At 39.2% G+C, this 15,161-nt stretch overlaps 1 protein-coding gene across 2 annotated transcripts in view; it reads left to right on the top strand.

The window, feature by feature from the left end:
• The window catches only part of CWC27 (CWC27 spliceosome associated cyclophilin), a 270,424-nt gene that overhangs the window by 207,475 nt on the left and 47,788 nt on the right, over window positions 1–15,161 (top strand). For both annotated transcript variants that reach the window (XM_068990605.1, XM_068990604.1), the window contains exons 12-13: window positions 6,102–6,211; window positions 14,949–15,052. In XM_068990605.1, coding sequence (XP_068846706.1) covers window positions 6,102–6,211; window positions 14,949–15,052 — 214 coding nt within the window. The remainder of the gene's footprint in view (window positions 1–6,101; window positions 6,212–14,948; window positions 15,053–15,161) is intronic.

Genomic DNA, 15,161 nt, shown 5'->3' with positions numbered 1-15,161 from the left:
ATAACACACAGCGGGGAAAGTACAGTATTAATGTCACCAGTTCTCAGAGTCAGAACATAAGTTTTAGCCCAAGTTCTGCTTCTCATCCACATGGGACACTAGCTAAGTTCTGGTGCTCTAGTAAACTAATGCTCTAATAGTAAGTTGATGGTTATAGTGATGTTGGACATTCTTGTCACCAAACCCTTTTAAATATATTTTCTATTATTATTTTGAAGATCACTAATATGTTTAAGTTTTGTTATTCTAATACTATGCAGGCTTCCCTGGAAAAGGAAATGGCAAACCACTCCAGTATTCTTGCCTGAAAAATCCCATGGATGGAGGAGCCTGGCAGGCTATAGCCCGTGGTGTCGCAAAGAGTCAGGCACAACTGAGTGACTTAACTTTCACACTTTTTTTCATTCTAACACTATAGCACAGGTAATGGCTTCCCTGGTGGCTCATGCAGTAAAGAATGTGCCTGCAATGCAGGAGCCCCAGGTTTAATCCTTGGGTTGGGAAGATCCCCTGGAGAAGGAAATGGCAACCCACTCCAGTATTCTTGTCTGGGAAATCCCATGGGCAGAGGAGCCTGCTGGGCTACAGTCCATGGGGTCACAAAGAGTTGGACACAACTGAGCAACTAACACAACAACAATAACATTAAGTTCAGTTAATTCGCTCAGTCATGTCCGACTCTTTGCAACCCCATGAATTGCAGCATGCCAGGCCTCTCTGTCCATCACCAACTCCCGGAGTTCACCCAAACTCCATTGAGTCAGTGATACCATCCAGCCATCTCATCCTCTGTCATCCCCTTCTCCTCCTGCCCTCAATCCCTTCCAGCATCAGAGTCTTTTCCAGTGAGTCAACTCTTCACATGAGGTGGCCAAAGTATTGGAGTTCCAGCTTCAGCATCAGTCCTTCCAATGAACACCCAGGACTGATCTCCTTTAGGATGGACTGGTTGGTTCTTCTTGCAGTACAAGGGACTCTCAAGAGTCTTCCCCAACACCACAGTTCAAAAGCATCAATTCTTCGGCGCTCAGCTTTCTTCACAGTCCAACTCTCACATCCATACATGAACAATAGCATAGGTAAGCTTTAAACCCTGTCTTGGTGGCTAATAGTCTATCCAAGAATCAGCAACATAATACTTATAATCAGTGGCTTGATTTCTTAACTATTTTTACATATATTATGTTTACCCATTAAATTACTTTCTAGAATGAAAAGCCAGGTGTACAGCGGGAACACATTAAATTTTGTTTTCTGAACTGAACTTTTAATTGGGCACAGGATGGGATTTTAGTATCAGAGAGACTTGGGTTCAAGTTACAGCTTTAGTATATTCTAATTGTGGTCTTAACCCTGTTTCCTAGTTTGTAAAATGAGTTTATAGATGCTTTCTTCATGGAGAGTCAAAGAACCTTAGCATGGTACCTAACATATAGTAGGTATTTAGTAAATGTTCTTTTTTCCCCCATTCTCCATACCTAGTTATTTAGCATACATTTTGTTGAGATTTCAGTTAATGACAAATAGTTGTCATATTGCATTATTATTTATAAATTATCCAACATATATTAACATTTTTAAGAAAGGTATTAGATGTGGAGCACTCTGTACTTAAAGAAACTGATTTTTTTCCAAGCCCCTTTTCTATTTTATTAGATAATTTTATATCACTAACATCATCTGGTCACTTACTCAATTTTTGCTTATTCAGGGGCATTTAAAGTATAAGTGAAAGTTGCTCAGTCATATTCGACTCTTTGCAACCCCATGGACTGTAGCCTGCTAGGCTCTTCTGTCCATGGAATGCTCCAAGCCAGAATACTGGAATGGATAGCCGTTCCCTTCTCCAGTGGATCTTCCCAACTGAGGGACTGAACCCAGGTCTCCCACATGGCAGGCAGATTCTTTACCATCTGAGCCACCAGGGAAACCGTGAATGTGCTACTTTTTCTTCTGGCCACATGGACTTAGTTAAAACAGAACATCTTTCTCCAAACATATAGAAATGCTAGATAAAATATGATCCAGCCCAGTCTAAATCTTAGCTAAATATATATGGAGTCTGGAAAAATGGCACTGATGAACCCATTTGCAGGGCAGGAATAGAGACACAAATATAGAGAATGGATTTCTGAACACAACATGGGAAGGAGCGAGTGAGAGAGCAGCATGGACATACATACACCACCCTGTGTGAAACAGACAGCCAGTGGGACGCTGCTGTGCGGCACAGGGAGGCAGCCCAGTGTTCTGTGATGGTGCAGAGAGTGGAATGGAGGTGGGGTGAGAGGGAGGCTCAGGAAGGCTGATTCACACTGTAAGGCAGAAACCAGTGCAACACTGTAAAGCAGTTATCCTCCAATTAAAAAATAAATACGTAGCTAAGCTTGAAAGAGACAGAGGGGGCGTTGGCGGGGGTTAGGGAAAGTGGAAGTGAGAGAGAGGGGCTAAGAAAGAAAAGAAAATTCCTAGGTACTAGAAACAAAGGGGAGGCCTAACTAGAGCATTAAATGCTCAAACTGACACAGTAGTTGCCCAGGGGGATATTGAAACCAGATGTGGGCTCTGATAGCTAGAAGCTCCGGTTTTAATATCACACTTAGAGATACAGTCTTGGATCAACAGAGGAAGGAGCTAGAAAAACTGTCCTCCTGGTCATGAAGTCCACAAAGAAGCTCGTCATTTTTCAAAACTATATATGGAAGGAAAAAGAAAAAGGCCATCATAAAAAATCAAAACTCTAAACCTCTACCAGGCACAGCTATAAAGTCTGAATGTACACTATGTGGTACAGAAATCCTAAGCCAGGAAATTAACTCGGGAGAAAATGGCTGTGCACTAATGGAACCCCTTTAATTTCCTGGTAGAAACAAATGCAGAAGCCCTCTGGAGGAATGTTGACACAATCCTGGGTGTCAGGGATTCCTATGGAGCATGATGGAGATGCAGCTTTAGCTGTAGGAACACTCAAAATCAAGAATTAGAAATTGCATGGAGAAACAGCCACTGTGGGGAGAGAGTCAGAGCCATAACAAAGGCAACTCCAAGAAAAATCCAAAAGATAAAACATAACAAGTGTGTTTAAGATAAAAAAGTTTTTTTGAAATTGTATAAAAATCATAATAAAAGAGACCATCAAAAAAAAGTCAATTTGAAAAGGACATAGAATATCTAGAATTTTAAAATATGATTATTAAAATCAACAACTCAGTTTATGTCTTAAAACTGATTAGATACAACTAAACAGAGAATTAGTGAACTAAAGTAGAGCTAAGGAAATTACTCAGAGTATAGTACTGAGAAATAAAAGCATGAAAATGAATGTGCTGTGAACATTTGATCACACTATAAACAGACGTACTTCATGCTGATATAATATGCCCCATTAGGAAATACAAGAGTTTACCGTATTTTTTCACACAGTTGGGTTTGTGTAGCAGATAATCATTGCGTTTGGCTGTGTGTACCATGTTGAAGTGTTTGAGTCACAGTTTCTATGCAGTCCAAATGGAACCTTAGGCTTAATCCTGGTATCACAGATGTATATAATGAAAGACCAGCTGATCTCACAGCTATTCTAAAGTTGTTTGTTCATTTTGGCTAGAAATCTAAAAAGGAGAAGAAACACATCTGAAAAAACAGACAGTTAAAAATCTCAGAAGACCGAGAACTAGAGAAACCATAATTACCGAGAACTAGATAGCTACAATCTAGATAATTAACATAATTAACACCTCACAGCGTTACACTTTGCGTATGTGTGGTGATCACCTTTCTTAGCAAATTATAGGTATACAATACAGTATTATTAACTATATTTACCATCAGTTCAGTTCAGTTGCTCAGTCGTGTCCGACTCTGCGATCCCATGAATCGCAGCGCGCCAGGGCTCCCTGTCCATCACCAACTCCCGGAGTTTACCCAAACTCACATCCATCGAGTCGGTGATGCCATCCAGCCATCTCATCCTCTGTTGTCCCCTTCTCCTCCTGCCCCCAATCCCTCCCAGCATCAGGGTCTTTTCCAATGAGTCAACTCTTCACATGAGGTGGCCAAAGTATTGGAGTTTTGGCTTCAACATCAGTCCTTCCAATGAACACCCAGGACTGATCTCCTTTAAGATAGACTGGTTGGATCTCCTTGCAGTCCAAGGGACTCTCAAGAGTCTTCTCCAACACCACAGTTCAAAAGCATCAATTCTTTGGCGCTCAGCTTTCTTCACCGTCCAACTCTCACATCCATACATGACCACAGGAAAAACCATAGCCTTGACTAGACGGACCTTTGTTCGCAAAGTAATGTCTCTGCTTTTGAATATACTATCTAGGTTGGTCATAACTTTCCTTCCAAGGAGTAAGCATCTTTTAATTTCATAGCTGCATCACCATCTGCAGTGATTTTGGAGCCTCAAAAAATAAAGTCTGACACTGTTTCCACTGTTTCCCCATCTATTTCCATGAAGTGATGGGACCAGATGCCGTGATCTTTGTTTTCTGAATGTTGAGCTTTAAACCAACTTTTTCACTCTCCTCTTTCACTTTCATCAAGAGACTTTTTAGTTCCTCTTCACTTTCTGCCATAAGGGTGGTGTCATCTGCATGTCTGAGGTTATTGTTATTTCTCCCGGCAATCTTGATTCCAGCTTGTGCTTCTTCCAGCCCAGTGTTTCTCATGATGTACTCTGCATGTAAGTTAAATAAACAGGGTGACAATATACAGCCTTGACGTACTCCTTTTCCTACTTGGAACCAGTCTGTTGTTCCATGTCCAGTTCTAACTGTTGCTTTCTGACCTGCATATCGGTTTCTCAAGAGGCAGGTCAGGTGGTCTGGTATTCCCATCTCTTTCAGAATTTTCCACGGTTTATTGTGATCGACACAGTCAAAGGCTTTGGCATAATCAGTAAAGCAGAAAAAGATGTTTTTCTGGAATTCTGTTGGTTTTTCAGTAATCCAGGGGATGTTGGCAATTTGATCTCTGGTTCCTCTGCCTTTTCTAAAACCAGCTTGAACATCTGGAAGTTCATGGTTCACATATTGCTGTAGCTTGGCTGGGAGAATTTTGAGCATTACTTTACTAGTGTGTGAGATGATGCTGTACCTTAAATCTCCAGAACCTTCCTATCCCACATAATTGAATCTTTGTACCCTTGACATCAAAATCATATCAGGTAACCATAAGAAGACTCCTTGTTTCTTGGTTCACACATTTTTTTTAAACTAGATAATCTCTTGAACAAAATGGCTGATTATTAATATATTACACATTAATTATGCTTCTCAAACTAGGTAACAAAGAGACAAGCAACAAACCAAGGCTTGAGTAGAACCGTTTTTCATATTCTTGATTACAACTGGCTCATCTTGGTTTGCAAAGATGAGAAGATATAGGTTTTTTTTTCTTAAGTCACAAGTTTTCATTAATATATATAAATGTAAGTATTGTAAAATATTGGTACTTTTTTTTTTTTGAGGCAACACTGTTTTCTGTGAACCCAGATGTTAACTAGTCTTTGTATGGAATTTATTGCAGGATCAAATCCATTTTTTTTTTCTCATTTCTAATTTAGTTAAAGTTACTTTTATCTGCTTCTGGGCAACTTTCCTGATATTTTGTTAGATATATTTATATTTTATGATGCTATTAAATTGAAGTTGTTTGTTGTTGTTTGGTTATTGTTTTAACTAGGAAGCAGAAATAGCAAGTAATTAGAAAATCAACCAATATTGAAGGATTATATCTTGTAAGGCAGAAGAACAATATGAAATGGTATTGCTGAATTTTAGGACTATCTTATTTCAAAGGTGACATAGGTGATTTTATAGTCAAATAATTACAAGTGAGAACAACGATAATAGTGCAGTATAAAATAAAGACATTAAAATTTATTGTTTAATTAACATCAATCACTTTCTAATCTAGGAAATCATTGTGGAGCTTGTAGAGTTTATTGGTTTGTTTGCTGAGTTTTCTTTTTTTAAATGGAGGAAAACCAGTCCCAGGTTCTGACCTCCTCTTCGGCAATAGACATTCACAGACTTCAATATGAATCCATACAGCCTTTTTAGTGTTTATTCTAAAACTAGTCTATTATTCCTCAGAGGAAGAAGCTGCTCCGGATGGTGCTGTTGCAGAATACAGGCGAGAAAAGCAAAAGTATGAAGCTTTGAGGAAGCAGCAGGCAAAGACGGGAACTTCCCGGGAAGACCAGGTAACTTCACAAACCAGAATCCATATGCAATTCATTGCCTTTTAATTGTATGCAGGAGTTGTTAACAGAACCTATTTTGATTATACATGAGAGAAAACATTATGTCTGAAAAATGAAAAAGGATATATTAGATACGGTGAAGTGACCAGGACCTTGGCCATTCAAGCTAAGATCCAGATGATAGAGTTCTTTCCAGATAGAAAGGTATAAAGCCTGAGACTTTCAGATTTTAACTTTGTGCATGCATGCTAAGTCGCTTCAGTCGTGTCCGGCTCTTTGTGACCCCATGCACTGTAGCCTGCCAGACTCCTCTGTCCAAGGGATTCTCTAGGCAGGAATACTGGAGTGGGTTGCCATGCCCTCCTCCAGGGGATCTTCCTCATCCAGGGACTGATCTCAGATCTCTATGTCTCCGCATTGGCAGGTGGGTTCTTTACCATGAGCGCCACCTGGCAAGCCTTAAATCATGGGCACCTGGTATAGACCTTAGGTATACTAGGGGATCTTCCTGACGCAGGAATTGACCCAGGTCTCCCTCATTGCCAGGAGATTCTTTTCCGTCTGAGCCTCCAGGGAAGTCCTCCCTAATTAAACACAGGAACGTGGTAAAACCACATATTACCAGATACTCAGATAGAATCTTCGCTAAGTGAATATTATGAGACCATAATTATAAATGATGAAGGGCTCAGCATCTCACCTGCTGGCTAGCCAACTTCACTTGAAATAGTACACTGCCTATAAATAAGGCACTTGATCTGCTAGTTAACTTCTACCATAAACAATATTGCAAAACTCTCTTTACTGAAAGTAATTCCTGAATCTTTAGCTAGTAATATAAGAAGATTGTCACAAATCAAGAATAAAAAAGAGAGAAAGTTAGCTCAACAACTTGGGAGTCAACACCATGCAGCACTTGGCACTTGGTGAGATGGATCCCTTGAGAAGCCCTTTATGTTGAAAAGCTAGGGGGCAGACCAAAATTACTTATATTTGGTGCTGCCATATATATATGAGAACACATCATTTTAGGCATATAAATAAAACGGGCAAAATAAAAGTAAATTAAAAAGCCCAGGCCTGTTTGAATAAATTAATCTAATCAAGAACTGTATTATAAATGACACCTAATTACTGGTAAGGAAGATCATGCATCAGTGCCTAGCGTGAAAATAATCATAGGGAAAATTCAACGAGAATTCAGGTATAGGAAATTATAATTACAGCGAACTAACTTATGTGCAATTTTCAAAAGAAATGGCACATCAAATGAAATTAAGAAAAGTGCTTTATTAACTTGTTTTCATGGAGTCACAAAATCCTCTGAATGTATTACCAAAAGATGTTAAGGATCACTGTTATTCTTGCATTTCTCTTTCTTCCTCCTAGGAAATAATTATTAAAAATCTACCATGTCCTAATCACTGTAATTGGTGGTAAACGAGGCAGAAACATCCCTATCTTCTCTGAGCTATCTGGAAAAAAAGGCAGTTAAACAAGTAATACCAATAAAAGGGTATGAGCATTATGACAGGTTAGATACAGGAACTTATGTAAATGTATCACAGTAGGACCTAATACGGCATAAGAATCCGGAAAGGCTTCCCTGAGAAAATGATGTGTCCGCTTGAGGGTTACTGAGAAGATACATGAATACTATATGAGAATTCTTTAACCTCTTTGCAAAAAACTAAAAGATGTGAAGTATGACTGGAATTTAAACTAAGAGAAAGAAAGAGATGAGGCTGGAGAGGTAAGCAGGAGCCAGTTCACACAAGATATTTTTGAACCATATGAAGGAGTTGAGATTTACCCTAAAAGCAGTGGGGAGACATTGAAGAAAGAAGGTATTATAATCTCATTTGCAGTTTGGGAAGATCCCTCCAGCCTGGTTGCTGTATGGAGAGTAGAGGACCCGGGGCAGGACTGGAGGAGCAAAGGCCATTTGAGAGACCCTTGTATACACATGTGTGCAAAAGGTCTACCAGGGGAGGTGCCATCAACACATCTTCTTCATCAGCACAGCTGGAAGGCTCACTCTGTGCTGAAGAGAATGTGGCTAGTGGTCAGTCCTTTATTCCTCCTGCGGGAGCCAGGAGACTGATTCCTCTGGATGCCAAACATTAATACCTCCATGCAGATCCTGTTTTCATCCATTTCTTTCCACAGTGTCTGCTTTTTTGGCTAGTATCTGTCTTGCCTTTCAAATGCAACTAGAGAAAGTCCAATCTTGAAAATAGGAAATGTTTAGAAAGGCCAACCAAATGCAGAGGTCCAGAGAATGGCAAAGAGAGATAAAGCCTTTGTAAACGAACAGTGCAAAGAAATAGAGGAAAACAGTAGAATGGAAAGGACTAGAGATCTCTTCAAGAAAATTGGAGTCATCAAGGGAACATTTCATTCAAAGATCGGCTCAATAAAGGACAGAAATGGCAAGGACCTAACAGAAGCAGAAGAGGTTAAGAAAGAGGGTCACAGATACACAGAAGAACTGTGTATGTCTTACTGACCCAGATAACCACAAAAAAAGATGTCCTAATGACCAGATAACCACAACAGCACGAGAGATGACTCTACACATGGACATCACCAGATGGTCAATACTGAAATCAGACTGATTATATTCTTGGCAGCTGAAGATGGAGAAGCACTATACAGTCAGCAAAAGCAAGACCGGGAGCTGACCGTGGCTCAGATCATAAACTCCTTATTGCAAAATTCAGACTTAAATTGAAGAAAATAGGAAAAACCACTAGACCATTCAGGTATCACCTAAATTAAATCCCTTACAATTATACAGTGGAAGTGACAAATAGATTCAAGGGATTAGATTGGATAGAGAGAATGCCTGAAGAACTGTGAACAGAGGTTTGTAACATTGTACAAGAGGCAGTGATCAAGACCATCCCCAAAAAGAAAATGCAAAAAGGCAAAACGGTTGTCTGAGGAGGCTTTACAAATAACTGAGAAAAGAAGAGAGGCTGAAGGCAAAGGAGAAGAGGAAAGATATATCCATCTGAATGCAGAGTTCCAAAGAATAGCAAGGAGAGATAGGAAAGACTTTCTCAGAGATAAGTGCAAAGAAATAAAGGAGCACAATAGGATGGGAAAGACTAGAGAGCTCTTCAAGAAAATTAGAGATACCAAGAGAACATTTCATGCAAAGATGGGCTCAATAAAGGACAAAAACGGCATGGACCTAACAGAAGCAGAAGATATTAAGAACAGGAGTCAAGAATACACAGAAGAACTATACCAAAAAGATCTTCATGACCCAGATAATCGTGGTGGTGCGGTCACTCACCTCAGACATCCTGTAATGCAAAGTCAAGTGGGCTTTAGGAAGCAGCACTACAAACGAAGCTAGGGGAGGTGATGGAATCCCAGCTGAGCTGTTTCAAATCCTAAAAGATGATGCTGTGAAAGTGCTGCATTCAATACGCCAGCAAATTTGGAAAACTCAGCAGTGGCCACAAGACTAGAAAAGGTCAGTTTTCATTCCAATCCCAAAGAAAGGCAATGCTAAAGAATGCTCAAACTACCACACAATTGCACCCATCTCACATGCTAGCAAAGTAATGCTCAAAATTCTCCAAAATTTTGGAGGCTTCAACAGTATGTGAACTGAGACCTTCCAGGTGCTCAAGCTGGTTTTAGAAAAGGCAGAGGACCCAGAGGTGAAATTGCCAACATCCACTGGATCACAGAAAAGGCAAGAGAATCCCAAAACAACATCTACTTCTGCTTCATTGACTACTCTAAAGCCTTGGCTGGATAGATCACAACAAACTGTGGACAATTCTTAGAGTGGAGAATACTCTCAGACCACCTGACCTGCCTTCTGGAAATCTGTATGCAGGTCAAGAAGCAACAGATAGAACCGGACATGGAACAATGGACTGGTTCCAAATTGCGAAAGGACTACGTCAAGGCTGTATATTGTCACTCTGCTTATTTTAACTTATATGCAGGATACATCATGCGAAATGCCTGACTGGATGAAGCACAAGATGGAATCAAGATTGCCAGGAGAAATATCAATAACCTCAGATATGCAGATGACACCACCGATATGGCAGAAAGCAAAGAGAAACTAAAGAGCCTCTTGATGAAAGTGAGAGAGTGAAAAAACTGGCTTAAAACTCAGCATTCAAAAAACTAAGATCATGGCATCTGGTCCCATCACTTAATGGCAAATTGGTGGGGAAACAAAGGAAACAGTGACAGACTTTCTTTTTGGGGGGCTCCAAAATCACTGCAGATGGTAACTGCTGCCATGAAATTAAAAGATGCTGGCTTCTTGGAAGAAAAGCCATCGCCACCCTAGATAGCATATTAAAAATCAGAGATACCACTTTACCAACAAAGGTCTGTCTAGTCAAAGCTATGATTTTTCCAGTAGTCATGTATGAATGTAAGAGTTGGACCTTAAAGAAAGCTGAGTGCCAAAGAATTGAGCTTTTGAACTGTGGTGTTGGAGAACACTCTTGAGAGTCCCTTGGACAGCAAGGAGATGCAACCAGTCATTCCTAAAGGAAATCAGTCCTGAATATGCATTGGAAGGACTGATGCTGAAGCTGAAGCTCCAATCCTTTGGCCACCTGATGCAAAGAACTGATTTATTGGAAAAGACCCTGATGCTTAGAAAGATTGAAGCAGGAGGAGAAGGGGATGACAGAGGATGAGATGGTTGGATGACATCCCCAACTAGATGGACATGAGTTTGAGCAAGCTCTGGGAGTTGGTGATGGACATGGAAGCGTGGCATCCTGCAGTCCATGGTGTCGCAAAGAGTTGGACACAGCTGACTGACGGAACTGAACTGAGCTGAACCACAACAGTATGGTCACTCACCTAGAGCTGGACATCCTGGAGTGTGAAGTCAAGTGGACCTTAGGAAACATTACTACAAACAGAGCTAGTGGAGGTGATGGAATTCCAGCTGAGCTATTTCAAATCCCAAAAGATAATGTTGTGAAATTGACTGGTATGCTGAATGTGAAATGCTGCACTGAATATGTCAGAAAATTTGGAGAACTCAGCAGTGCCCACGGGACTGGTAAAGGTCAGTTTTCATTCCAATCCCAAAGAAAGACAATGCCAAAGAATGTTCAAGCTACTGCACATTTGCACTCATTCCACATGCTAGCAAGGTAATGCTCAAAATCCTTCAAGCTAGGCTTCAGCAGTATATGAACCGGGAACTTCCAGGTTTACAAGCTGGGTTTCAAAGAGACAGAGGAACCAGAGATGAGATCACCAACGTTCATTGGATCATAGAGAAAGCAAGCAAGTTCCAGAAAAACATCTACTTCTGCTTAATTGACTAAATTAAATCTTTTGACTGTGTGGATCACAACAAACTGTGGACAATTCTTAAAGAGGTGGGAATACCAGACTTATTTGTCTAGGAATACCACCTTACTTGTCTCCAGAGAAACCTATCTGCAGGTCAAGAAGCAACAGTTAGAACCTTACATGGAACAGCGGACTGGTTCAAAATTGGGAAAGGAGTACAGCAAGACTGTATATTGTCACCTTGCTTATTTAACTTATATGCAGAATACATCATATGAAATGCCATGCTGGATGAATTACAAGCTAGAATCAAGGTTGCCAGGAGAGATATCAACAACTGCAGATATGCAGATGGTATTACTCTAATGGCAGACAGTGAAGAGGAACTAAAGAGAGTCTTGATGAAGGTAAAAGAGGAGAGTGAAAAAGCTGGCTTGAAACTCAGCATTCAAAAAACGAAGATCATGGCATTCACTCCCATCACTTCATGGCAAATAGAAGGGGATAAAGCGGAAGTAGTAACAAATTTTATTTTCTTGGGCTCCAAAATCACTGTGGACAGTGACTGCAGCCATGAAATTAAAAGAAGCTTGCTCCTTGGAAGAAAAGCTAGGACAAATCTAGACAACATATTGAAAAACAGAGACATCACTTTGCCAACAATGGTCTGTATGGTCAAAGGTATGGTTTTCCAGTTGTCATGTATAGATGTGAGAACTGGACAATAAAAAAGGCTGAGCACCAAAGAATTGATGCTTTTGAATTGTGGTGCTGGAGAAGACTCTTAAGAGTCCCTTGGACTGCAAAGAGATCAAACCAGTCAGTCCTAAAGAAAATCAACCCTGGAAGGACTGATGTTGAATATTCACTGGAAGGACTGATGTTGAAGCTGAAGCTCCAGTATTTTCACCGCTTGATGCAAAGAGCCCACTCATTGGAAAAGACCCTGATGCTGAGGAAAGCTGACAGCAAAAGGAGAAGAGGGGCTGCAGGGGATAAGATGGTTACATAGCATCACTGACTCAGTGGACATGAATCGAAGCAAACTCTAGGTAGAAGATAGAGAGAACAGGGGAGCCTGGCCTGCTGTAGTCCATGGAGTCACTAAGAGTCACGCATGACTTGGCGACTGAACAACAAAAAGAAAGGCCACGAGGGTATTTTTTGCTTGTCGTAGTCCCAGCTCTCCTCTGAGCAAATGCCGGTACCACATTAGTTGGCTCTAAAAACAGACTGTCTTGCCACTTTCACCTCGAAAGAATAAGATCCATGTCTAGTAATTTTCTAGGAAGTTTTAAAATCATTCCACTAAGATGTCTCCTTTGTTTTCATTTTTATTTATGTCCCCAGAGAAGACATTTCCAAATTTGTGAAAACCCACCATTAAAAATTGATGGGGTTTGCTTTTAAGTGATAGATAGAGATACATGTTTGTAGATACATGCATGTAGAGATACGTGTTTTTGAAATATATAAATATATAAACACATGCACATATACACACACGAACAGGAACCCCTGTAGGATATATACCAGCTGTCCACAGTGGCTACTGATTCTTAGTGGTGGGATAGTAGATATTTTTATTTTGCTTGTCTGTGTTTTCTGATATTTCCACAATAATTTATTTCCTTATTATAAAGCAAATACAATAAAAGTTTGAAGGCAGAATGGGTTTTTTTTTAATGAATAAGGTTTTAAAACAAAGGATGTTTTCTTTATTAACATTGTTTGAAGTGCTTAATCCTTTAATTACTACTTTAGAAACAAATAAAATATCTAAACCCTAACTCACTAGCAGCCCTTAAATGCTTATGAGGATATTCTATAGGAATTTATAGTTTTTCGTTAAAACTCATCTCATTCAGCAACTGTGGTAATGTGTATATTTTCAGCTATTGTCTATGCAGGCATTAAATCTTACAAAAACATATAAGGCACTTTTCCCTATCATTTTTTAACAATAATTTCCTTTGTTTCTTGTAGTTATTTTGACACCACCTGTCTTAGCGAGCCTAGGTTCTAGGCCACCAACACCTACTAAATTTTTTCATAAACTGTGGTCTTAATGATATTTTAGGTACATTCTGGAGCCTCCAAGTTACCATGACTATTATATTTGTTTTTCACACATTGAGCTATTACACGTTTTCCCTTGTAAATGTAAGTACAGTTAGCCCTTGAGCAACACAGCTTTGAACTTCATGGGTCCACTTATACTCAAATTTCTTTCAATAAATGTATACTAGAGTCCTGGACTAACCATGAATGGTTGCATAACCACAGAAGTAGAGAGAGGGCGGATTTTCAACTGCTCAGAGGGTGGGTGCCCTTATGCTGTTTAGGGGTCAGCTATATTTCAGTACTGAATTCAGTGCGCCATTGTCTTAATTAGAAACTTGATTTTTTTTTTTTTTTTTAGACGGGTGGTACTTTATCCCATTTCACAATTATGTACCTTCTAAAACTGTAGAATAATTTTTTTTTCTGATTTCTCTGCTCAAATTCTGAAACAAATTGTTAAGGTATAGCTGGAGACAGTATGATTAATATTTCAGGCACTTGTTGTTTCCTCTTACCTGTAAAGGGCATGGGAGTCAAAAAAAAAAAAATCAGAGGACTGGTCCCTTTTTTATAAAATTATACTCAACGTGATCATCATATCCTACTTCTTTCACTTAACAATAGAATACTTCATGAATATAGTTTTAATAATAGTGTAATCATACATTCACTGCTTTTTACCAAATTTACCTATTTTCTTATCAATAGATATTTAGCATTTCCTTTTTTCACTTGTATGAATACTGCTGCAGTATACATCTTTTGCATAAGCCATTTTCAGTGTTTCAGATTCTTTTTCTACATATATTCCCAGGATTGGAATTATTGAATCAAAGACAATGAGCATTTATTGTTTCTGATACGTATAAAAAACTTTCCAAAGATGTCACTCCAGTTTACCCACCTTCCAACAATTAATGTGTTCTTTCATTTCACCTTTCCCAACATCGACATCTTTACATTTTTGGAAATTTGTTCAGTGAAAAGTGCTGTTTGTTGTTGGTGTTTTGTTTTTGATTTCACATGTCTTAGTGAAGTATTAATACTCCCTATCTTGTGTACCCTAAAAACTTAGCTCTTAGTAAGCATGCATTTTAAAGTTTAAATGTCTTCTATATAAACAAGCTTATATCCCCCAAATGAGAAATAGTCACATATTCCTGGGGAAAAATGTTAGTGCAAATACAAACAGGGCAATGTCAAGGTTTGTAAATATCAATCATGGTTATAATTGGAGGGCAGTTTTGTTATTTTCCTTCAAAGTTAGAAAATTGTTTTATGGAAGGATATTTTCTCTTCTACCAAATTTGAGTGTCTCTTTTGAAATTATATTTACCCTTATCAGGATGTTTAGCAGTCCTAATTGTTATTTCAGACTCTTGCGCTGCTGAACCAGTTTAAATCTAAACTCACTCAAGCAATTGCTGAAACTCCTGAAAATGAAATTTCTGAAACAGAAGTAGAAGATGATGAAGGATGGTAAGGCCTTTGATTTCTTTATATTAACTATGAACAAATGGACTCAGAGCAGAGACACTATTAAAATAGTTCTATTACAGCATCTTTTTTTTTTAGACTTTACATTCGA

The sequence above is a fragment of the Capricornis sumatraensis genome, chromosome 18 (genome assembly GCF_032405125.1).
Source record: "Capricornis sumatraensis isolate serow.1 chromosome 18, serow.2, whole genome shotgun sequence".
Classification (NCBI taxonomy): domain Eukaryota; kingdom Metazoa; phylum Chordata; class Mammalia; order Artiodactyla; family Bovidae; genus Capricornis; species Capricornis sumatraensis.
The sequence above is the reverse complement of the archived record's forward strand: the minus strand, read 5'-3'. Positions and strand labels throughout refer to the sequence as shown.